The sequence below is a fragment of the Leuresthes tenuis genome, unplaced genomic scaffold (assembly GCF_036924035.1).
Source record: "Leuresthes tenuis unplaced genomic scaffold, fLeuTen1.0.hap1 SCAF_9, whole genome shotgun sequence".
Lineage (NCBI taxonomy): Eukaryota > Metazoa > Chordata > Actinopteri > Atheriniformes > Atherinopsidae > Leuresthes > Leuresthes tenuis.
Genome location: NW_027325363.1, coordinates 8,100,857 through 8,125,876, shown reverse-complemented (window position 1 = coordinate 8,125,876; position 25,020 = coordinate 8,100,857). Strand labels below are relative to the sequence as shown.

Below are 25,020 nucleotides of genomic sequence, written 5' to 3'. Positions count from 1 at the left end.
ATCACACAAGTGGACATAATAGTCTGGCAAAAATTCCATGTCACTTTTATGAATCAGTTAACTAATGTGTGGTCCACTGGTGAAATATGAGGTATGTGCTTTGACCGACTGCCCACTTTAATTTTTGGAAATATTGAGTGCAAAACTGCTGTGAATGACACAGCTTTGATTTTTATTTAAAAATACATTTATGATTACATTCTCCAGCATATTTCAGGTGGTTAATTTTTCTGAAACAAACCCGACCGCAAAAAGCGTCTTTGTCGGCTGCAGTTAGTGTAAAAGTAAATTAAATCTGAAATGTGGTTTCTGTCTGAATCTTATGATAAAATGACTTGGAGAACAATAATGTTGTAAAAAGGACAAAGCCGGCAGCCAGTCAGACCCATTAGGTGTGATATTTCCTGGCGGTATTTTACAGCTGGGATGTGGAAACCTCTTTTAAGGCACGAATATGAGACAGCCAGATGGCTTTCAGCATTGACCATAACAACACTGTCCACCTCATTAAATTGACATTGTACAGGAGAGGAAAACACATTCTTTGGATCCAGTTCCAAAACTGAAAACCAGCAATAGGAAAAATGATGCTGTGTTTATAAATGTGGAGTGTTAGCTGCTAGTGAGTGTTTTTTGTTAATATTTCAATCATTCCTGCACTGCTTGTAATAGATTTTAATTCTGTTGGGCAATGGCCTGCTTGTTTATCTTATACTCAACACTGATAATCAGCCCTGCACCATTAAGAAATGAGACACTGAGCTGTAAATTCAACAAATTGCTCTTCTTGTTATTTATTTAGCATCATACAAAGAATGTATGGACTTTTTAACCTACTTGAGTTAATGTTTGGTTTTCCTGAAGCTAAAAACTAAACCGAGATCTTCACATTAAAACCCCTCGTTGATATGATTTGAGAATTTATTTTGCATGGAAGAGGTTTAAAACCATTCTTAATTCTCAATCTGCAATGTTTAATTTCTTCTGGCATTACTCATTGTTTAAGGAGCATTTTTCAAACTTTGGGTACACGATATTCCCTACAGCCTCTTTAATTGGAGTGTGGAAATAAATGGCTTCCTCTGTTGAGAGGAGGCAACTACATTCATCCTCAAAACCCTGCTGCCTGCACTGACTTTAGACATGGAGCTGATTAAGCTACAGTGACAGTGTCAGCGTCCCATCAGAGATGCAGTAAAAAGAAAGAAAAGGTAATAAATCCACCTTTATCTGCCGCAACTAAAAGCTGTATTTGATAATAGGAAGACAGGAGATTTTGCAATGATCTGTGGATAGGTAATGTATATTAAGTAAATGTGTCTGACAATTTCAGGCACAAGGTTAAATGAACAGAAAGGATGACAGGGTCCAAAGACAAGCAGCTATGCAAAGATGACTGACTTTGAACCTGCATAAATAAATGCTCATGTGCTTTGTAATGATAAACATCACCTTCCCAAATGCCAGTCTCAGGGAAAATAACACGAGTGCAGCTTAAATGGCACTCATTGGCCCAGAACTGTCAGTTTGAGGCTTCCCTCTCAGCCTCTGAGGTTTCAGACTGGCAGAGTGCATTTGCACAGATCCTCTCCCTGAATAAATATGCTAATCTACTTTCAATGTGGAAATCTCTAGCAGCTGATTAAAAGAAAAACAAAGACGAAACTGTGAATTCCTCAGAGGCTTCTTTCTATTTGTAAGGAATGAAATGTAAAGACCTGTGTTCGTCACACGTTGGCGTGAATAACTGCAGCGGAAAAGCTGCAGCAAACATGGCAAGGGGATGTTGTGAGAGTTTCAGTCAAGCTTTTTTTTACCCTTTATTGTAAGTGTCAAATGTCACTCAGTGATTACCAAAACCAACCTCCCTGATTTGATTGATTCTCATTTCAGGGCTGTTTAATCCAGTCACATATCTCAGTTTTAAAGAAAGCATCTTTGGCAGGTGTGAAAGTGAGTGGAAGTAAATGGTGAATGTGTGGAATTTTAAATCTATTACCTCTTGCCAGCAAACATCTAACTAAATAGTGGTACTGGGAACATGTTAGCTTCAGAATCTTAGTGAGTCCATATTTAGGTAATTGTAAAATAGGAGGGTCTGCACACTGAATTCCAGCTCCTTAATATTTTGGACTAAATGTCTGTGTCAGCCCTTCTGGGTGTTTATCAGGCAAGTGTGGAAAAAAAATTTAGTTACATCAGGTTGAGGTGTTTGTGTTCATAATTCATTGCAAAAGTTGACGTGTTGCTTTAAGCAAACTGTTCTGTAAGTATGTAACAGCGACATCTCCTCTCATGTCAGATATTCCTAGTGACAATCTACAATTGATAGTTTTTCAGAATTACTAATATTAGTCTCTGTGAAGACCGCCAAGTCACAGAGAGCCAGGCAGGCTGAACTTACTGTTTCTTACAGGAACCATGTGTTTTGATCAGGATGTAATAATTGAATTTCCATCTTTTTTATCCCTTTTATATCCTGTTGAGGATCACAGGGGATGAAGCATGTTATAGCTGCAGAAAAGCAGACTGATGTATTAGATGAACTGGACAGTAGAACTACAAACATTTACCGGCCTTACTCATGACTTCCACAGTATTAGACTGGCCAAAACAAGAATATTTCTCACTGTGACATGTAGGGCTCCCTGCTGTTATAAATTACCAGCACGACTATAGAAGAAGCTCCATTGGGTATTATATAATGTCTATGGGTACTAAAGCACCGCAGCAGTGTTGTCTTATCTGCATTTTGTCTCCTGCGTGTACCTCAGCTGTTCTCATCCAGGATCACCGGGTCACAGCCTGCTGGTGGAGGCTGGCTGTGACCTGAGACAGCTGCAGTGTCTCTCTCTGGAGGCCTGTTAGGGTCTATTAGATACATATCCTAAAGCTCTGTGACAACAAGTTAGGAATGGATGACATAATCTGATACTTAATCAGAACATGCACAAGTGAAGCTGGTTGATGGGGGTGAATATTGAAATCAGATGTTGCTTTGGATGTTTTGAGCTATAACAAGGACTGTCTGTGAGATTCTGACATATCTGCTGTTTTTGTTGTGAAGTCCATTATGTTATGACAGTAATTGTTCAAATTTAGCTAATGATGTCATGTTGTTCTCAAAGGCTTGTTATGGAATAAATCGCCTTTAAAGAATTGCATGCAGATGTGGAGACCTTTTTGTGAAGGTGTGATGAATGGTTAGTGTAAATCAGTATGTTTTTAGTTCCTTCAAGGAAATGCATACAAATCCACTGCACGTATAGCTAAAATGATAAGATATTATTCAGCCTCCTAAAATGTGTTGGCATGGATATTCTGCTACAACAGCCTCCACTCTTCACTGAAGACTTTTCACAAGCTTTTGAAACCTTACTGCTTCAGTCAAGTGTATTGATTTGGTCAGCCAATGATGTGGTAATCATGGTGAAAGGCAGCAGTGCTTTATTGAAAAAGGCAAAGCTATTTCCCAAACTGACCCTGTAGCGCTCTGAGCTCTCTAACAACTGTACAGATGTAGTAAGAAGCTGTAACAATCTGACATTTTATGTAGATTGTAGTCACGGGTTTATTCCTACGTTAATTATTTAGCCTTATTTATTTATTGTTAATAAAAGTAGAATAAGCAACATAACATGTCCTTCGTTGGAAGTTTAAAGGTGCATTTGCATACATTTGTATCACATATGCCACCTAATTGCAAACCCATTGAGCATGAGAAGCTGTTAATCAAGTCATTACGTTTTATGTGCAGAAAGAAAGAAGACATCAAGTAAAATCAAGGAAAATTTTTAATTATGATTTTTAGGAGAAATTACAGTCCCCAGACGGTGGCCCTGAGGTGAAAACACACTATCAAAACTAACATTTTTTTATGAATTCTTGTGTTTTCTTTTTTATTCTTCTTTCCTGAAAGGTTGTTGTGTTCTGAACCTCAGAGGCACCATAGTCTTACCAGTGCGTTGATAAAATATCTGCGGTGCGTAAAAAAGGGTTCTGCTAGAAGGAGAGGCAACATAGCCATTTTTTTCCATCCATTTTTTGATAATGGTAGAACATTTTGATCTGTGCTGAACACTTTGAAACATCTAGATTTACAGCTGAAGGGGAAATTCATTTTCATTGGACTGTTTCATTCTTTTCACTCCACATTTATCTGTTTAAGAACAGGTGCCAGATCAGTGACATCATGATCTAAAATTAAAAGCAAGTTGTCATTTGTAGATGCAGCTTCGACTATAAAGGGTGCTGCTGGCATGACGAGAGCATGAAAAATTCCACACATGGAAAGATGGAAAATGACTTGTGGTTTCCTGAGTGCAGAGGCCAGCTTGGCTGTCTGACAGGGCAAGTGAACGGAGGAAAATAGGAGCCTGCTAGTATTTCTGGATTTTTCTTTGTATATACAGTAATTTGTCAAGGTTGTGAAAACAGAGAACTATCTGGTTAAATGGCTCTGAAATCTTTAAATGTTTTCATTGCATTTTCAACATTTTCTTTGCAATTATTGTAGCTATAGCACATCATTTAATAATGCCTTCAAGGCTCTTACACTGAATGAGATCATCGTGTTCAACAATTTCCATGATCTGTGGACTTGATTTATTGTCTAATCTAAGTATAAATCATCTGTCCACTGTGCTTTGTGTGTATGGTTGCACTGTTTGAAGAGAAACAATCTCCTAATTATATGTTCTCCATTAAAGAAAAACACCTTTATTATTCTAATTCCCAATTGCATCCATGCTGTCAATTGTGAAAGAAGCAGTTTGTAAATTCTTAAGGGAACAACTTCCTCAAAAAGACCAAAGTGAGAGTGTTTTCTGTGTGTGTCAGTTCATGCCGCTTGAGGAATTTAGGTCTGGGTTTTATAAACCAAGTGAAAGGAGATGTGGGCAGCCGTGTATTGATGCAATCCAGTTGCAGGGGAACAGACAGTTGAGCTAACAGGTTTGTCCAGCAGTCAGCTGCCACCTAAGGAGAATAGCAGAAACAAGATTCAGTAACTAATGAGCCCACAGCGGCCACAGCCATTCAGAGTCCAACGCTGGGAATAGTTAGCGTAGTAAAAAAGTCAACAAGTCCCATTCAGTTATCTCTTTTTGTGAGTATGAGCTTTTCTTTTGCAAGCTGCTGGAAATTGATTCAAACAATAACTTCTTTCTCATCTAAAGCTTAATCAAGTCTGATGCTCCATTTTGTTGTACCTCAGTATTTCCACCTAAACACACAGAGCATTTCTGCTGAGTTAGTTTAGATACAGTAACTACACTGGTTCCTTCAGTGGCCTCCAAGATTTCCCACATAAACCACAGAGATCCAGATGTTGCAGGAAGGCAAAAAGTCTCCTCCTCCGCTGGGCCTGCTGCTGGCTTTGCCTCCGCATCCTCAGGTTATCCAAGCATGTGACATTGCTCACACCAAAGGCTGTGTCTTTCTGCACTGAAGCAAGGCCCCTGGTGACCATGCTCATTGGGATTTACATAGCTGTGCACTTCCACCTGTACCCAGATAACAAAAAAGCAGCATTTTGTTAAAAGAGGTTCTGTCCTGGGGCAGTGCAGCACTGCAGCTTTCTTGTGGTTTCAGACTTGATTAAACTATTTGGCTCAGTAATCAAAGAGCAATAGTAGGTAGACGCAGAGCAGACTTCCTGCATCCTCTCCGCTCTCTGGCTCTCCGGCTTTAAGGGCTTGTTTGCGTCTCAGTTTGAAAACAATACCTGCACTGTGCTCACGGTTGATGGCTTGAGCAGGATTGTTGGCAATGGACTTGTTGTTTATAGATAGTTGCACACATGCAAAATTAATAAAACTGATCATTTATTCACTGATGTTTCAGAGTGAAAGAAATATTCCAGTCTCTCATCCAGATGTATAAAAGCTGCTCTGGTCCATCACACAAAATGTATAAGTCTTCTTTTAGCTTATTTTTTCTCCAAGAAAAACTTGTTGCCCTGAGTCAAAATTGAACACGAAGCTTTCTAGGATGTGGTTAACTTTGTAAAAAGGTCAAGTTCTATTGTTGCCTAAATGTAACCAGATGGTGACTAAATCAAACCAAAATAACACAGCAAAACACAAAAAAACAGAAAGGTACCAGACAACAAAACTACCTGTGTGCTTGATGACAGTCCAGTTTTTTTACTCATGCCACCACTACATGCTGCAGATTTTACTGTAAAATAAGTACATTTTGCACTGTGGACCAACAGAAAGATCAACACAATTCCACATCAAAACGTGGAATCAGACATTTTGTTAGCATTTGGTCTGTAAGTGTTCACTCAAGTTGGGAGCTACAATGTGGTTTCTATTAAATGTAAATATTTTGCATAACTCCAAGTATTTTAAGAATTTTGTCTGTGTAAAACATTTGTTATTGGAGAAGAGACTTCAAGGCCAAACTGCAGGTTTAATTTTAAGCAGCTGTTGTTTTTTTGCTTTGGTCTTGGTGAGACTCTTAATTCTGGTTTCTCTCTGGGGACAATGCTCATCTGGAAATATAAACATCAACTTCCTGTTTGAATTTCTTTCATAAGGGCTAATGTCATGCCTCTGTATATCATAAGTTGCTTTTTATGCAGAGTTACCCTGTCTGAATTTATTAGTGATTGTCATGGAGCGAAACACACGCTGATGTACATTTTACAGCACCAGAAAGACGATGGGAATTAGTTTATAGTAACAAAGAGACCTATATCCAGCATTAATTTTACTCCAAATCAATTAAACATTAGTTTATTTTACATCTGTGAGAATAAAAAAAGAAATGGAGGGAGTGAAATGTACATCTGTGATTAAATCCTCATTTCTCTAATAGAAACCAGGTGTGGGACAGTGGTGTAAATGTTTTCCCATGCGTTTTTTTGGGGGGGGGGTGTACAGCCTGAACAGATTCAGACCTGACAGCATTACATGCTTTGTCATTCAATTAAACAATAGCCACGTACGCTTGTCGTGCCAGCTTTACATTCTTCAAGTCTCTTCATGCAAACTTTGACCTCTGCAAGCTCTTACTTTTGTGTGAGTTTTGTAATGTTGGCAAAAACTTTTTCTATTTCACCTCACACAGTGTTACAGTTAATGCATGAAGTCAAGTTATGTAAGAAAGCTCTGCAGTTAGAATACAGAAATTTGAATAATCTGTATTTTGAAAATAGATTTGATATGATCACCTCCTTGGGATTTGGGATTCTATAAAGAATAACCCCCACTAAAGGAGGAAACCATGACGTTATAATGGATGGCTCACTAAGAAAACAGAATTAGTGGCCACTTTAATGTATTGGGACCAAAGTCAGCTCCTCCCTCCCCAACCACATAATCTAAAGTCAGATATATGCCACATGTGTGGCTCCTCTGGAAAAATGAACTCAACTTGGGAATATATGGTCAGGAAATTTATAGCACATGCCTGGGACGAGCCCTCAGGGGCTGGGATGGAGGCGGAGGGGAGATCTCCCCGCTCCCTGTTCCCCAAGCCTTGTTTCCATTAAGCTGGGAAGTGCAATCTCCCAGACATTTCAAGGGGGCCTGGTGTAAGACCTCCTGGCCAACAACATGACCCATTCACAGAGGAGAAATCAGTTTCCTCACATCTGGGATTTTCCCACTGCAGCTATGGGACAGCATTCCACATCAGTCATCAGCCATGGATGGAGGCAACACATACAGAAACTCTGGAATGTAGACAGAAGTAAATACGTGTTTATCTGTATGTGTTTATCAAAGAGGGGGAAGGAGATGAGAAAGAGCAGATGAAAAATAGCTAAAAAAAAGTAGTTTTTTTTTTTTTTCAAGGAAATCGAGTGCTTTCTAAAAGCCGGCTGGCCAAAACAAACAAGTGGGTGAGTCAGTAAAGGGAAAACATTCTCAAGCTGACTGATGTTTCCGCTCTTTGCATCTGCTTTTACTTCTACTGCCAAGGACTGCTCTAGAGGCTAAGTCATTGTCTAGCCAATATGATTCTCACAGCGATAATGCTCATCTTTATTGTGCAAGTGGTTTCTTTTTAGAGTAAAGGAGGAGAGGCAGAACAGTGGACTGGGTTTATGTCTCTGGTGATTAATGTCAAGGGAGGGCAGAGCCTTGATGCTATGCTTTCTCTATCACTGTTGCTCTTGGGGGCTTACAGGGATGATATTTTCTGTCTGTCTATTCCTACCTTGAATGATCCCTTGTCTGCTATGTGGCATCTTGTCCTTCTTCATTATCCTGTTTTTAGCCAATGTCAGTCTACAGAGTACCCACCAAAGAATTAACAGGATGATAGATGGATGATAATTTGATTATTAATTGAGAATGAATTATTAAAAAAAACTCACTCGCATAAGTTTTACCAACCCAACTCCTAAGAAAAAAATGTGTGTTATGATGATAAACACAGACTGCAAGGCTTTATAAATTTTATAAACATATATGTGATTCACAATAGAACATAGAAAACATATCAGATGTTGAGTGAGGTAAAATGAAAAAAATGGTAAAGCGTAAAATGGTAAGATGAAAAAGTAAGTTGTACTAAAAAGATATGATTGGAGGAAGGGGTTGCAACAAATTAGGTTAACTGGCAAAAGGTCAGTGACATCATGAGTATAAAATCAGCACTTTGTAGGGGCAGAGTCTCTCAAAAGTAAAGATGAGCATAGATTTAGCAGTCTTTAGACAATTGCATCTAAAAATTGTGGAACAATTTCAAAACATTACATTGTTGCTCATTGTAAATACAGAGTACTCTGAGTGTTCCATCATTTACAGTAAATTATATCATCAAAAGATTCAGGGAATCTGGAGACATCTCTGTGTGGAAGGAACAAAGCTGAAAATAGATATTGAATGTCTGTGATCTGTGTGCCCTCAGGCAGCCCTGCAGTAAAAGCAGACATGATTCTGTGAGGGAAATCACTGCATTTTCTCAGAAACACTTTGGTCTGTGAACGCATTGCCATCCACACATGCAGGTTAAAGCTCTACTTCATGCACACATGAAGCGATAAGTGAACGTGATCAAGAAACACTGCTGTCTTCCCTGGGCCAAAGCTTATTTAAAATGGACTGAGGTAAATTGGAAAACTATTATGTGGTCAGATTAATTTGAATTTTAAATTCTTCTTGGAAATCATGAACACTGAATCTTCTTGACAAAAAGGAGAAGTACCATCTGGCTTGTTATCAGCACTCATTTCAAAAGCCTGCACCTCTGATGGCATATGGTGCATCAGTGCCTATTGAACTGGTAACTGGTAACACTTCTGGAGAGGCACTATCAATGCTAAGAGATATGTGCAGGTTTTACAGCAACAGATATTCCCATTAAGATTACATTTTCTTCAGAGAAGGCCTTGCACAACTGCATTCTGCATCTGTCTCACTGGCACGGCTTCGTAGTAGAAGAGTCCAGATGCTTGACTGATCAGCCTCCAGTCCAGATCTTTCGCTGACTGAAAACATTTGGTGCATAATGAAACTCAAAATACAACAGAGAAGAAAACACAGGAGGAGAAGACTCAGGACTGTTGAGCAGCTGGAAACCTTTATCAGACAAATATGGGACAACATTCCTCTCTCAAAGATCCAGCAGCTGGTCTACTCAATTCCCAGATGTTTACAGACTGTTATTAAAAGAAGAGTGGATGCTGTTGTGAACATGGTCCTGTCCCAACTTTTTTGACACTCGTTTCATAAAATAGTAAAATGTACAACAATTGATGCGTTTTCTATATTTGATTGAGAATAAAATTCTGCTTTCTGTTTAAACTTAGATTTTTTTTAAGACTTGGAATTGCATTCTTTCTCAAACTGAGATAGAATTTATTATCATTAAGTAATTGTTGTAAAATCTCAGGTTTTATTTCCAAGCATTTATCCCTTTTCTCTTTGAGCTTTTTGTTCACGTGACCATCTGCCAACTGCTTGACTCAGCTTAACCCTGACCCTGACTAAAAAGTCACAGGATCAAATGTAACAGGTTCTCCAGATAGCCAAGTGTATGTAAGTGGGTTTTGTCCTCCAAGCATTTTCAGCCTGAGGTCTGAACAAATCACCGAAAATAGCATTATCCCAATCACTGTTGGTCCAGTTTAAACCCAAAAATGTGTGATGTTTTCTCACAAATTTTTAAATCCTGTGACTAATGGTGACAAAATCCCTCAGGTCCAGATGAAAACTTCTCTCACTCTGAGAATATTTGAGTTATTTCACTGTGGTTGGACAAATTCTGATGCATTGCTTCATTAGGAAAACATGTTGGTATTTACGTTTTAAGTTGGGTATAGTACAATTTAATCAGTTTTCTGTGCTCTCTTATTGTGCATGCAGTTTTCTCATCATTCTGAGTGCGATAAATTCCCTTTTGAACATAGTTACTAACAAACTGAGCCCCTTTATTAATATCTTCCAACTTTGCGCTGAGATATTTCACCATGTGGCTTTGCTCTAATGTGTAAATCATCTGTCCTGCTTAGTGGCGAACGGGGTCTATTTCCTTATTGAAATGAAGTGCCAAAGTTTCATACTGAGATGGAAAACTGAGGTTGTCAGAGGTCCGTTCATTTGAGAAACTGTCACTCTATAGCCAGTCACTCCATGTGTTTAGAATGGACTCAAACCTGTTATAACAGTAATCTCAACCCAAGAAAGGTTTTCATGATATGATATCACTGCTGTTGGGTCATGCACCGCCTGAGTGGGCATACAATAATAGAAGGAAATACCTAAAATAATTCTGGTGGAACGATTATTGATGCTGATGTCCTACAGGCAGCTGCAGCAGTAACCTTAGAGAAAAAACTAATCCTGTTTATTCTTCAGACATGAACCATGGTCTTCTTTTGTTTCAGGATTTGGGGTGCAAGTTTTGTAACAACAAAAGTAAATGGTCCTGAAACTGAATCCATGCTCCTGTTGAAGCGTTGACCTATTCTAAACTATCTGGGGAGAACTCGCTGAACTCTAGTTAAGTTTTAAAACAACAGAAAATTAAGTTGTGACATGAAATCCTGTGAAAATGCTATCAATAGTAAACAGGTCTGTGTCAAGCCTGTGTTTTAGACACGTCCAGAGTAATGCCTGTAGGCGATAATGATATCCAAGCTCAGACCTGCACATTATTTTAAAAGTTTAAAGAAATCAGTTTTTAAAATGACCAAATCATATAAATTAAATTTTGTTGTTACAGAATTATTCAAAGTTTGTGCTACTGTGTTTGAGATAATAATGATGTGAATGACTTGACTGGATAGAGTGATTACATAGATGTGAATAGAGTGATTTGAGAGAAGCAGAGGTATATATTTGTGGTGGAGGGGTGATGCATGGGCTGAAGCTAGTGGTGCCTTCATGTGGATTATGTAAAGCTGATGGTCCTGCCATGAACACTTGTTGGAACTGTTAAAATGCCTGGAAAAGGTGTCAGTGGCACTGTTTCCAGCACAGCATTGATATAGTTATTTTGTGTTATCTACATTAATCTATTTGCAGCTTCAGTTGCTTTTATGGTATTCAAATAACAAACTATTTCATTTGTATTTAATTTTTTTCAAGAGTTACTGTGCTAATGTAGTTTCAAAGCATAATTTAAAAACTGTGAACAGTTTTTTGTTTGTTCTATTTTGTTAATTTGTAGATATATATCACGTATGAGGCTGACATTTCCCATCTGTTCTTAATTTTGTCTGCTTACCATATTAATGAATTATAAGCTTCTCCTTCCTCCTCTTAAATGTTGCCAAATTTTCCAGAGGAATGGTAGCAATGACAAAAAAGCAATGACAAAAAAGATGTTGCCTTGGAAATATTCTTGAACTTTCTATGAAACCGTACTGTTGTGAAACTCTGCAAAAAAAAAATTTTATTTTTAGTTTATGAAGAAACAAAAATGTTTGATGGCTCAAAAAACCCGTGACTTTTGGCCTAAAATCAACAATAGACTTTACTTCAAAATACTATTTACAAAACGATATAATGAGTCCATCTATTGTATTATATACAGGCTCACAATCCCTCGTTTCCTTCCGTGTTTATTTACCATCTCTTTTCATCATTGAATATGTGCTGATCTGGTAATCACCATGTTTCCCACAGCACTTGAAGGTATCACGACTCTCTCGCTTGCCGTGTGTGAATCACTTCACACACACATGCACACTCACACACGCACGCACGCACATCTGGTGGGAAGTGTAAAAGCCTGTCTTCGTGCTTTACTGTCACTTTCTCACCTTTACTCGTTTTATTGATTTTCGCCTCGAACCAACGAGGAATACAGTTATTTATTATGTCCCTTCAAAATGTTGGCAAACTCTTATGAAGACCGGGAACTAAAGTGAGGTTTGCTGTTGTGGATGAAAGAACTCGCAGCCTGGAAAAGGTGATTTTTGTCTCGGAGACTTTTAACAGATTTGTGTGGGAACGAGAGGATTTTATGATTATGTCCGAGTGGAGGTTTTGAGATGACTTCTAAGAGAAACTCAGCGAAACTGAAGCTCCGGCGGTCGTTCAGTGAGCAGCTGCGGAGCTCCACATCCAAAGCATGGGATTTACTCTGGAAGAATGTCAGAGAGCGGAGACTGGCAGGTCAGTAGTCCGCCGCAGGAAGACCCGACAGCCGCTCTAAAAGTGCAGTGAAACGTTGCCCACCACAGTAGGCGAAATTCAGCCCATCTTAGGAGTATTTGAACTTGTCTTTTGTTGGAATGACATATTTCATTTTCTTCTGTACGCCAATCAAAAAGTTTGAGTTGGGTGGAAAATGCTCTGTAAATACGGGATTAATTTGTTTTGACAATGGTAAATTTTCTCACTTGATGAGTGGAAGTTCAGCCAGTAGTTACCCTCGCCGTGTCATTAAATGCGCTGTGAATGCATATTTGCATGAGCCCGGTGGAATTAGAAAACAATTAAGACGTGACACCTAATGTTGTATTTATAGTAGAAGTTGTGCAACGTTGAGTCGGACATGCGACCCCAAAGCACCATCTGAACGTGTCATTAACTACCAACACGTGCAGAAGAGCATTGCCTACTTACTGTGTTCCTTCTCAACTTTATCCGTCTCGAATGACAGTGTTTTAATTGTTATGCCGCAAGGGGGCGCTCAGGAGTATTTTTTTACATCCATGTGTAACGGAAAAATAGTTACAGTTAGTGAATGTAAACTTTTTTGTCAACTTTCACCTTTGATTTGTGATTTAAAGGCTTAATTGTCCACATAAACCAGCTTAACATAGCAGTAAACTTGGGTTTTATCCAGGAATAATGCTCATCTTTCAATACTCATTGAATTCGGGTACTATTATTTCTTTTTAAGGTATAAGTCTTTGTGGCTTGTCACACATTTTTACTTTTACATGACTCTGTAGTGTATATTAAAGCATTTCTGCACATGCTCCCCAGTCACTTTATTTTAGAGAGAGGCAATCCGCGTTTATTCTCAGTTGCTCTGCTAGTTATTATAAACACTTGACTGCAAATAAACCAACCCAGGCAGTTGCTCAGGAGTATGACTCGAATAAAATGTTTGATGTGTGTGAAGTACAGTGCAGCTGTCTCTCCTAAGTACAAAACATATAATGGAAAGAATTACTAAGTAACACCGATCCCCCTAAACTAGCGCTTTAGAGATTAATGCCAGGTGCCATATTTCCATTAAACTTACTCAGACAGATACCTCAGAAGTGGAGAGCAGTCAGCAATCATTAGTGCAGTTGCCTAAGTTTACCACTAGATGAAGCGAACTGACCACATCAGCTCCCCGAGTGGGAATGCCACTTGAATTATAAAACAGCTCTGTCTTCATCAGGCAGGCTGAAGTCATACAAACAGAGACCAGATGTTTTATGTGATATCACAGCTCACTGGTGTGCTCTCTTTGTTTAACTGGATTTGGAGCTCCTGTTCAGCTTTCCCACAAAGTCTTGTATTATTTTGTGTGTAGTTTGACTTGTGCTTGGCTCAGCTGTGCAGCCTGCTGAGGGACATCACTGGAGGAGCAGCTGAGTGCTGTGATGTCTGGACATCTGACACATTAACCCTGCATTCTTTTCCAGATAGAGTATGTATTAAAAGTGAGTGATGAGTGCCACGCAGTCTGCATTCCTGAGCTTGAGGCTGCAAATATACATACTTAACAAGAAACATATATAGATCAGGGACTTTTTTTTATCACTTCATGGAAGATTGCCTTTACTCTTGGCTGTGGGATGCAGCACAGTTTGCTCCAGCGATATGTATGTAGATCACAGTATTAGGCATCCAGTCCTAATGCAGTATTCCAGGCTGGCAGCTGCTAATTTCTTTTCCAAAACAGATGTTAGAGGAATCAGAGGGATGAACTCTGGATATGTATGAAATTTAGCTCAGGTCTCAGCTCCTAACAGCTAATTTCTTGCTCATCAGAGATGGATCTGGCCACTCAAGAAGGAAATGTGTGTGTGTCACATCGCAGAACGTGACTCATTTACAGCTAAACTCTGATGGATGGCAGCTGTCTCAGAAAATCTCAGTGCAGGCTCCATAAAATCTCTCAGCTAATGCACTGACAGACTGACAGAGGTGAAGAATATGCTTTCGAACTTGTTGTGTTTATACTGTATCTTTCACTCACTTGAGGGCCACTCAGCTGAACACAAATATAAAACACATGCTGATCTTTACATATACGTTTGTGATTAATTCATGTTAGTTCCAGATTTACTCCAGAAGGAAAGTGATAGATGTGAGCTGTCACAGTCTTTACGGATAAATATATATCACAAAATTCTTATTAATTACTGGAGACTTGCATAATTTTTTTCACAGTATAACAGTTTGACTTCTATTTGAGGCATTTCTGCAGAAGAAATGTTTCCTTGGTTTCGTCTGGAAGTTGCATGTCTTGTGTTATAGCATTACATTTCATTCCTAAATGTACTCTTCAATGCCCCACTTATAAGGGTTTTTGTACTTTGGCTATGGAAAAGCTGTATAGAAGTTTTCTTTGTCTTGTGTCAATCATATTTTTCCGAAGACGAGTCTCTGTGGGAAATGGTCTGTATGACTTGGGACATTTTATGTCTTCCATTTATTTTTTTATTCAAAGCCCGTATGTGTCAGTTTCTGACTGATTATGGTGGAAACATTCCATGACCAGGAAAGCCCAACATAGATAACATAGATCAAAGCATATCAGAGCTGCATTTTAAACTAAACCCAATAAACTACCTCCATAGTCATTATCTGTGATACCAAAAGGTTCAGCTCAACATCGCATTTGCGTTAAGTCAAGTGAAAAGGGAATAAATATATGCATATGGGGAAAGAAACATATATGGGAATCAATATACCTGCATAATGTACGAGCCATCTTATATAAAATCGGTCTAATGGGTACATTTTAATTGACAAGCATCGCCTTTCTTTTCTTTAGAAATGTTATTCAAAATGAATACTCTAAACTGATGAGAGTCCAGATAACTAAAACCAATGAAGTCGGTTAAATCCACACAACACAAAGAGTTGTGTTTTTTATATATATTTTACTTAAATATTGCATACTTTACTCATGATGAGCTTTTTACATACTATGCTTTATATGTATCATGAGATTTGCTTGACACACTCAATGCATGCAACGTATTTACCAGTTAGAGAACATTTATCAGGAGAATATATCAGAGAAGCCTGAATATCTTGTAAAAGTACTGATACTTAAATTAAATTGTACCCAAATAAGGGTAAAAATGTCTGTGAAAATCTAATTAAATTATGAGTGAGAAGCACATGTTTTAAAAATGAAAATGTACCTTGGATTAAAAATGACTTAGTTGCATTTTTCCATATGTGACTGACGACGCACTAATTTTCCACTCAGACCTTTTCCATGCATGTATGTGACCTTTGTGACATTTTTAAGTTCAGGTCCCCTTAAAAAAAAAAGATTACCTTAAGAAATTAACTTAAAAAACACGAATACTCAATGAACTTATTTTAGACAGAATGAAAATCTTTCCTCTGGCGTCACGTGAACCCGTTTGTTACCACAACTTCATTTAAATCCAGTGAAGCTACTGAATTCACTTTCAGTCAACAAAGTATTGCGTAGTTGTGACTTTTCATGTATCTTAGAGTGTATTTGTTTTCTTCTTTTTCAGCCTAGGAGGGATATTATGGAGATTCATAGTTTAATCTGCATTTAGCTGGAACTTTGTGTCCATTTTTTCATATTGACTGTCAGTACCTGGCATTTAAGCTGACTTGCTGTCTTTGTATCGGACCAGAGCTTTTATAATTCTATTCTGTAAGGGAAACAACTAAAAATAGAGTTTTGAAAAATACTCCAAAAGTTAAAACACACAAAATGTAGGTCTGTTACGGTATTGGGACACACCTTTGTTGTGGGAACAACAGCGTTAAGCAGCTGCTTGAGGAGTGCTGCTAAAGTTAAATACCCGTGGATGTCTGGCTCAAAGATCCTCATTGTGTCAACAGTTGTAGGGGTTGTTGTGAGTTAAAATAGTTTGCTGTAGACTATCGAGACTATCGATACACGGCTCAACTGGACTTGCAGTATTACAGTATGATTTACAACTAGACCTGAGCTCAGAATTCAGACATTTGATGGCTCATGAGGTGGAAATCTTCTGTCACACTAGGGCTATTCTTAAGCTGTAACCACAGGAAACAAAGCCACAGCACAACCAGGGCTGCCCAGTGCAGATTACATGTGTCTGCTGCTGAATCAAACCACTTCACAGCAGTTACTGCCTCAAGATGAATCAGAATACAAGTTTCCCCCTCTGTAATCACACCTGGCTGAGACTGAGTGCTAGAATGGAAAACTAATGACGGCTGGAATTGCATTAACTGCCAACATTACATCTTCGGCGTCATGAAATGCTGCAATGCATGAATTTGATATGAGGTCATGTCTGTTCCTTCCAATTTCAAGAAACATCCTTCGGCTTTCATATGAATTTGTTTTCTTGAAAGGGTATTTTGTAATTCTTTTACTGACCTCATTATGATCAACAATACAATCCACTTTGTCAACCCTGCCAGCCCCTCACAGAGCCTTGGTATGCGTTTGTGTGTCTGTAATGTGAGTCTGCATTCCTGCTGCCATGCTGTATAGTAGTTGAGCTCTGAAACCCAGACAGAGGCGTGTTGTATCATGTCTGATAAGGGCTGGAGTGTCAGTGCTCCATCTAAGCACAGACCACAGCCATTTCTTCATGGCATGCAGAAAAAAAATTAAACACAAGGGCATCTCTGATCACACTGGAGAGCTTTCATCTTTTTCACGATCCCTGCAGAGCTATTTTGAATCAGACAGACGACCCCATTAATCTCATTCATTGTCACGCTGGGTGATAGATCCGTAATGTGATGCGTCTGATGCACTTGGTAAGTTCTGTTGTCTAGACAAGAAAGGAAGTGTAAAACAGAAAAATTGATTCATTGAGCTTACACTGTTTCTGCAACACTGCCACTTACTTTTGAATCTGATGCTTTACGCAAACCTTTGACTTGATGAATGAATACAGGTGTTAGTGTGTGAAAAAAAGGAAAAATGTGTCACCAACTGATGAAATCATCTGAACAAAGCTGAACCATCACTCTTAAAAAGCAACAGTCTAGTATTAAAATAGCACTACTTGAGGGTGTGGGGAGGGCCCTTAAACCCAGGAGAAGTTTATGAAAACGTGCAGCAGGCTCAGAAGTGTGCTGCTGAATTGTGGTCTTTGTGAGCTTAAGCCTGGGTGGATTTTGCCAGCCAGAAAGTGGAACAGACAGGGGCTGTGTTTAACTTGGTCGCTTGCCCATTTGTGCTCTATTCACGTTTATGGCGCCATGCTCATATACTAAACAGGCAAGCTTGTATACTGAGGCTAGAATGTTCACATAGTGGAAGGGATCTTGATTGGCACTGGGTGGATGTGCTGGTATGGATGTAGACTCTATTTCAGATGTGAGAGGATTGTTGTTAACCAGCTGAGACGAGCACACTTTTAATCAGTGGAGCTTGTGTTTTAATTTTGTCGTAAATGAGTGGTGTGAATTTTTTTTGCATCTATGTCAAATGTTTCCAGATGATAGTTTAAGTCTCATCTTTGGATTTTACAACTAAGTGAAAATGTAGGCTTTAAGAAAAACACATTTTGTTATTCAAAGCAGACAGTGTGAAGCCATGTTGAAGTAGATTGCTATTTTTGTCATTGCTTCTTCTTTTAATCCTCCAGTCAAATCGTTTTTATAATCAAATGCTTCAATATGGTTGATGGCTGAAAGAACAAAGACACCTGTTTCTTATTTACAGACAAAAAAAAACTGCAGCCTATGCCTAAAAATTCCTCCCTTTTCTTTTTTGTGTTGTGCTTTGTAGTTTTTATCAAAGTATGACTTTGTGAAGTATCTTGGACCTTTATCCCCTTCTATTCCAAGCAGTTCTTACTCGCTGCTGGAGCCCTCACAGCAATGCCATTGTCAGCTGACACAAGCTTATTAGCCTAGCATCAGTATTGATGAGTTCGGAATGAGAATTTTCTTTTCTTTTCAATAAAATAGAAAAGCATCTTTAGCTATTGAACACTGACTTCAACATTTGCGATGTGATTAGTTTGTGTCAGAAGAGGCTTTGATTTTTGCTATGGGAACTGCATAAATGACGCACTGTTGTCTGATCTTAATTGTGTTCACTGAAATTGATGGAGGCCACTGGCATATTCACCCGCTGGGTAGCTGAAACATTGAGGAGACCCACAGAGAGAACTTCCTGCAACTGGAAGTAGAAGTAGTGTGGTGGGGGTTGGGGAGCAGAAATTAGCATTCCCCAACCAAAAAAACAACTTCTCCCTCTTCCTCTCTCCTCTTCAGTTTTCTCTAAAGTGGCACAGACTCACTCTCACCCAGTAAATTTGGCACCTGTGTCACCAGCAACAGCAGAAGAGTTGTTCTAGTGCAGGGCGAGTCCAAAAGCCACTATTTTTGTAAGCCTTCCCACACCCCACATCATCCACTGCTGCTCCCCTTACTCAGTTCATAGGCATTCCAATGGTATTTATATTTCCCTCCAGAGCAGGGGGAAGTTGACAAGCCTTCACACAGACATTGGATTCAACTCAGCAAGGTGGGCAGTACTCTCACTGTTTCCTTGCCATTGGCTTCAATGTGGTCACATGGCCGGCAAGGATAGACTGAAGTGTTGGCACTCCTCCCCCTGGGCTCTGCTGTGCCCTCCCTCTCAGCTCACTTCAGGCTTTTTGCGCATGTATGTGAAGTTTTCTGTTGGTGAGACTGTGTGGGAGAGTGTGTATCAGCAACTAGTCAGGGGATCATTTGGGTAAAGCCTTACTGCTATGTTTCGAGAGCTTCCTGAGTCCACAGGCAATGAGTGTCTGGGCAGTATGACCCCTGAAACTCAGGATATCTACCTGAGAATGGATCATCACCGCAGACGCTCTGGCTACAGGCTGGGCAGGATCATTGCCAGGCAGCAGCTACTCAAGAGGATTGCTGGAGGTAGGAGAGATGTTTGGATAGAAATGACAGGTCACTCCTTTGGCTCAGTCTTTACGGTGGAAGTCTTGCCTTTATTTTTGGCTGTGTGGGGTTTTCTGTTTCAATTAATCCCCCTTAGACATGGTTCCAGGAATGTGTAAGCAAGCTGGTAGTCAAAACATGTGGTGAATAAGATGTGACGTGTTTGTATGACGAGAGAACAACATGCTAAAAAGTGAGGACAGGCCTTGTTTGTTTAGACTGAACTGATTTTCTCAGTCAAATGTCTGTTTTTTTTCTTGCATGTCCCTATATAAAGTTGGAAATCTATAAAAAGCATGTTTGAAGGACAAACATACACTGCTACCAGGGTGTGTTTGTGTGCAACACTGCAGAAAAAGTTAAACTTGACCTTAAGCCAATTGGTAGTCAAGGGTGAAATGGTGGTAAGTGAGTGGTATCGACTGACTATAACAAACACTGATAGGTGGTAAGCTATAGGATCAGTTGTGTAAGAAGAGCCGAGCCCAGTGTGTAAACAAGAGATATCAATGAATGTCTTACTTGACAGTTTTACAAGCCCTCAGCTTATTTGTGGACTGCTGTGTGTTGCCAGGAGAGCAATAGCTGTGTTTTTTCAGTGTAAAAGGTCTTGACCTCTTATTTAGCTTTCTCCAAGACCTCTAACCTCTTGTCTTTGCATTTACCTGAGATTTAAGGTCACTCACTTGAGGCCAGGAAGGGGTAGGGCATGCATAACAATAGGGAGAACAAAACACCATGACCCCTGGTTCCTCAGGTGTGAGCACCCTGAAGCTGGATCAAAGCGTTGCCACATGTCATAACAGAGGGATCCTCCGAAGCATAGTTCTCTCTCCAGTCACACTGACGAGAGCATGAGTCAGATAATGCAGCCTATTGTGTGGGTAAGATTTCCTGTATCACCACAGAGTGCTGAGGAAAAGGCTGTGTTTTGATCCTGGTGATGTGGAAGATATTCAGAGCTCGTTGTTGAATAGATGTGTGAAGATGTCCTGGAGCTGTGCGTACATGTAACGGTAGGCTTGTTTTTAAGACATTTTCATAATCTGATGTTTGCCGGCATGTGGAGTCATGTAACCTGGCATGTGTTTTCAGATTACAGCTGTCTGTCTGAAAGCAAACCAACAATTTAACGTTATTTGTGACATGGACAAAAAATATGTATGTGTAAGGTGTTGTTTGGGAAAAATTCTGGATAAAACCTCATTATAACAGCTTTAGTTTTACATTTATCGTCAGTTTCCATGTTTTTTCTAAAAGTACAACTGTACTTGGGTGAATGATAACAGATAACAGAATTCTCTTTGTTTTGTATGTGTATTGTATTGCGATGGAAAAAGTAGGACAAATTACACCAAAAGCTGCTTTTTTACAATTTAATTGAAAGATTTAATGCATGAACACAATTATAGTTCTTCCTCCTCTGTGAATTAAAATCTAAATCAAGCATTTTATTTAAGAGCAAAACACACATTCGACAGATCTCCCTCACACATAATTTATGCTCAAACAGTCACCTTTGTGTTTACATTGCAAGGTTGTGTAAGTTTCACATCAGACTGCTTCCTGTAGTTTTAACAATTCTTCTGGGTTAATTTAGTAATTGTAGTGATTTAATGTAACTTGTCATAAATGCCATAACTTTCTTGCAGTATCAAATTTTGTACCTTATTTTTACCAGGAATGCAGTGTATCAATCAAATTTTCTTTCATACCTCATGTCACTATCTAAGTAGTGTTTGAAATGACAAAAAGGGATAAAACTTGAGTACAGTATTTTGAGGAACTAATTCAGACTCACAGAACTGATCTTCACTTATTACAGTCAGCCGGTTTACATTAGTTAGTCTGACCTAAACCAGACTTTTAAAATGACTGGAACTGTACATAATCAAACTTCCCGAAACCAGACTAACACAACCAGATGATGCCATTAGGGGCTGAATCATGCCTGCATGTATAAACTCAACTAGAATCAAAGGTTCCCTGGTCACTCACATGCTCCAAAGTTCCATCTTTTTTCTTTTTTTTTATTTTGTCAGATAGTTCAACACTTTAGAAACTGTGATGAAGCCCATTGAGTCTATGCGCCAATTTGTGGTCGCTTAAAGCATTTCCTCTGTCACTAATAAGTTCCTGATTTTTATAGCTGTAGTATCATCAAACAAAATCATCTTTCATGTACAATTCAAGTAACTTAAAGACAATGTCTGCGCAGTGAATTCAAATATACTTACAGGAACTATGATCTTCCACAGTAACAGTTCAAAGAGGCAGCGCTGTCTCACACATTAGACAGCATTACGGCATTGTACGTAGTTCAATCAAAACCTTCATTACACAGTCCGTGAATTTATACTTGGACAAGGTTGGTGGTGTAGTTAAGTGGCCAGGGCAAACTCTAACCGTAGCTTGACTTTCTGTGCATGTAATCTTGCTTAGTGGCTCCTGCATTCCAGCTGGTTGGCTCTGTTGACATAGCAGGTTGAAAGTGAGTGGGGGCTATGTTGACGGGCAGAATTACTCATGTATTGTCTCACCCCAAGTTCCATGGATGCTTGTTTTGTCCTGGTCATGTTTCCAGTTGATGGTATGTCAGGGCAGCATGAGTGTGTGTTGTTCAGATAAATTAAAGATCTACAAGTTCTTATTATTCTGCCTGGTGTGTCTCAGCATCTTTGGAACTAAATGGATAAGATTGGAAAACATAGAAATTGTTAGATTGTTGTGTGAGTAGGTTTGTCTTGATGTGCAGGACTGTACCTCTTTCCTGAAGATATTTTTTTGGATTATTATGTCAGTACTTTAGATTGGCTGCTATGCCTGTTTAAGCTCCTCTCCACTCTGCCCATATCAGGATTTCTGCTTCTTTATTTTTCTTTTTGCTACTCAGGCATCAGAAAATCGTTATATTTGTAAAGGGTATCTAATATATATTGTAACAATTGTCAATAATAAAAATAAATAAATAATAAAAGTTATATTTTAAGAAAGCAGTCTTCTGAATGCTTGTTGGTTAAAGTCTCAACTGTTGTCTTGACTGTAGTGAAAACCTGACTCAGACCATTTTTAGTGTGTACAAGTGTCCCTTGTTTGTCATGGAAATACTCTTAATCAGTACCTCTGTTGAAAGCTAGAGCAGCTGAAAGTTACAGCGTGACTGAAAACCTGCCGGCTGACTGTTTTTGATGCTTCTCCTCACTGAAAGGCTGTTTTGCCTCAGACAAGAAGGTCTGTGCTGCCTCACCCTGCTATGGCCCTTCTTAATGACTTCTTGACCTTGGTGCAGCTAGCAGACTCCAATCTCTGGCCTGGTGAAATGGTCACTGCCTTCTGTTATGGTTGAGAAATTTGTACATCCATGGTCAAATGATACAGGCTTTTGACAGCCGTTTGCACCTAAGCCACGCTGTGTTGTTTTTACAGAAGGATGCAGAAAGATGGCAATTTGAAGGATGTACAGAGTGTCTCGGCCCATTTCAGTCTATTTGGGCGTATACATTTAGGAGTGATTTGAACCTGTTTCTTTGTTGTTGTTATTTTTAATTGTGTCATATACATGTACTTAGCTTAAAGATACAAATCATGCATTTAATTTTGCTATCATGGATGAAAGGCTTGCGTTTCTGATTATTGAGCAGTCAACTAGATTTGTTCTTATGGTGATCAAAACTGAGTGGTTACATGAGGCTTGTAAAGACCGGGAGTACCCTGAAGGACTAAATACTTGCAAGGGTTTTTTCTGTGGTTGGCCCATTCTACTTTTTTTTTTCTGTGCTGGTGGGTGCTGGTGCTGTGTTCAACCCATCGCTGTACATGTGGAACATCTGGATCAATCACTGTACAGTTATGACGCAGCTATACAACCTACAACCAGGTGGGACATTAGACAGTGTTGTATGAGTGTTGTATGAGCTCTGAGGAGAAGCTTCCTGTGTTCTAACAGCACCCAGTTTGTTTTTTTACCTTTACACAGCTCAAATTGCTGTATGCTCATTCTAAAATGTGTATGTCTTGTTTCATATATATTCGCTTTATTCAGTTGTTTCACCGGCTTAAATAAAAGTTAAATTATAAAGTTTAGATTTTTTGCTAAGTCTTGATGATTATCAGAGAAGTGTCAGAACAGGATAATGTGTGTTGAATATTTGAAATGCTTGACATAGAGAGGACAGGAACACATCAACATGTTAATAGATGCCGCTCTGTTTGTCCTCTGACTAATGTGGGTAACTGTTTGAAAAACCTCTGAAAAGAGGTTTGCGTTGCTCTCTCTTTCAAGAGGTTATAACAGTAAAGGGGCTCTTCAAAGGCAGTGTTTGACAATGTGTTAGTCCACGGACAATACTCTGTTACAATACAATACAATAACACAATTACAAGAAAATCAGTGAGTAATTCCACGTCTGCATGTAAAGGCGGTGCCTGACTCAAGTAGCATTGGTATGTTTGAGTACAAGCTAGCTTTATACAGGAAAAGAATGTGAAAACATAAAGTATCCTCAATCCAGACAGTATACATATAATATATTCTCCCACAGTGCAGTGGACAGTCTGTCTTAAGAAAGACTTACTGTTTTCAGATATTGGAAAGGAAGCGGCTGTGAAAGTGGAAAGTAGCAGTTTAAATGAAGTCTGGTGTGTTGGCTTCTTTGTGTAGTGACGGGTACAGTTTCTTACAGTTACTAAGTACTGCATACTGTGATATACGAAGACTGTTGGTGTATATGTTAATATTAGTGTGTAAGTTATGTAATACACTGGCTGTGTAGCAACAAAAATCAGTTTCCTAGCTGGTTGAGAATGAATGCTGTCCTGGTATCGACAAAATTAACAGAGCGAAACATTTCATGTCAAATGATTTTCCAAATGCTTAGATTATAGATCTGTTTTGTCTAAAGCTGAGTGGTTCTCTCTGTGTATCCCTGGAACCACCCTGTGCAATTGGTTGATTGGTAGTTGTTTGTAATTTCCTGCCATGCTGAAGAAGAAGGAGTAAATGATTCAAGAACCTTGTAACAGGCAGGAATGAACTGGCTTTGTCCAGCAAACCTCTGGGAATAAAGGTTGCATTCAAAAAAGTCCTCTGTAGACTAAGTTTTTTTACCTCTATGTGGCAGACTGAGCTCACAGCCTTCCTGTAAAGCTGTTTGTCCTGTGTGTGAATCAGTGTGCTTCCTCCACAGAGCGGCTGACAGCTGCCGCATGTGCACAGCTAATCATTTACCAAGTGCAGATTTCAGACATGCCTCAGCCGCACTGTAACTGGAATGGAAAGTCAAATATTAACTTAACCTCTTTGGAAAAGTGCTAAGGAAAATGCCTCATTACACTATACAATTTAAACATAACACAATATTTATATACATGTTGATCCCCAAGTTATTATTGTTTCAGTCTTAGAGATCTGACTTTTTCTATTCTATGTTTTTCAGCTGCAGTGAAATATACGATAGAACTTGTAGAGGTATTAACCCTCAGTACTTTAACCTATTATTAA

General features: G+C 39.0%; 1 protein-coding gene across 3 annotated transcripts in view; it reads left to right on the top strand.

Annotated features, from left to right (window-relative positions):
- The window catches only part of stard13b (StAR related lipid transfer domain containing 13b), a 57,909-nt gene that overhangs the window by 14,393 nt on the left and 18,496 nt on the right, over positions 1–25,020 (top strand). The window contains exon 1 of one of the 3 annotated variants that reach the window (XM_072392142.1): positions 12,440–12,578. The exons of 1 other annotated variant lie outside the window; for it this stretch is intronic. In XM_072392142.1, coding sequence (XP_072248243.1) covers positions 12,455–12,578 — 124 coding nt within the window. In that variant the 5' untranslated portion in view covers positions 12,440–12,454. Of the gene's footprint in view, positions 1–12,439; positions 12,579–19,248; positions 19,500–25,020 lie in introns of those variants that run through there. One more of the 3 variants, XM_072392141.1, reaches the window with a different exon arrangement.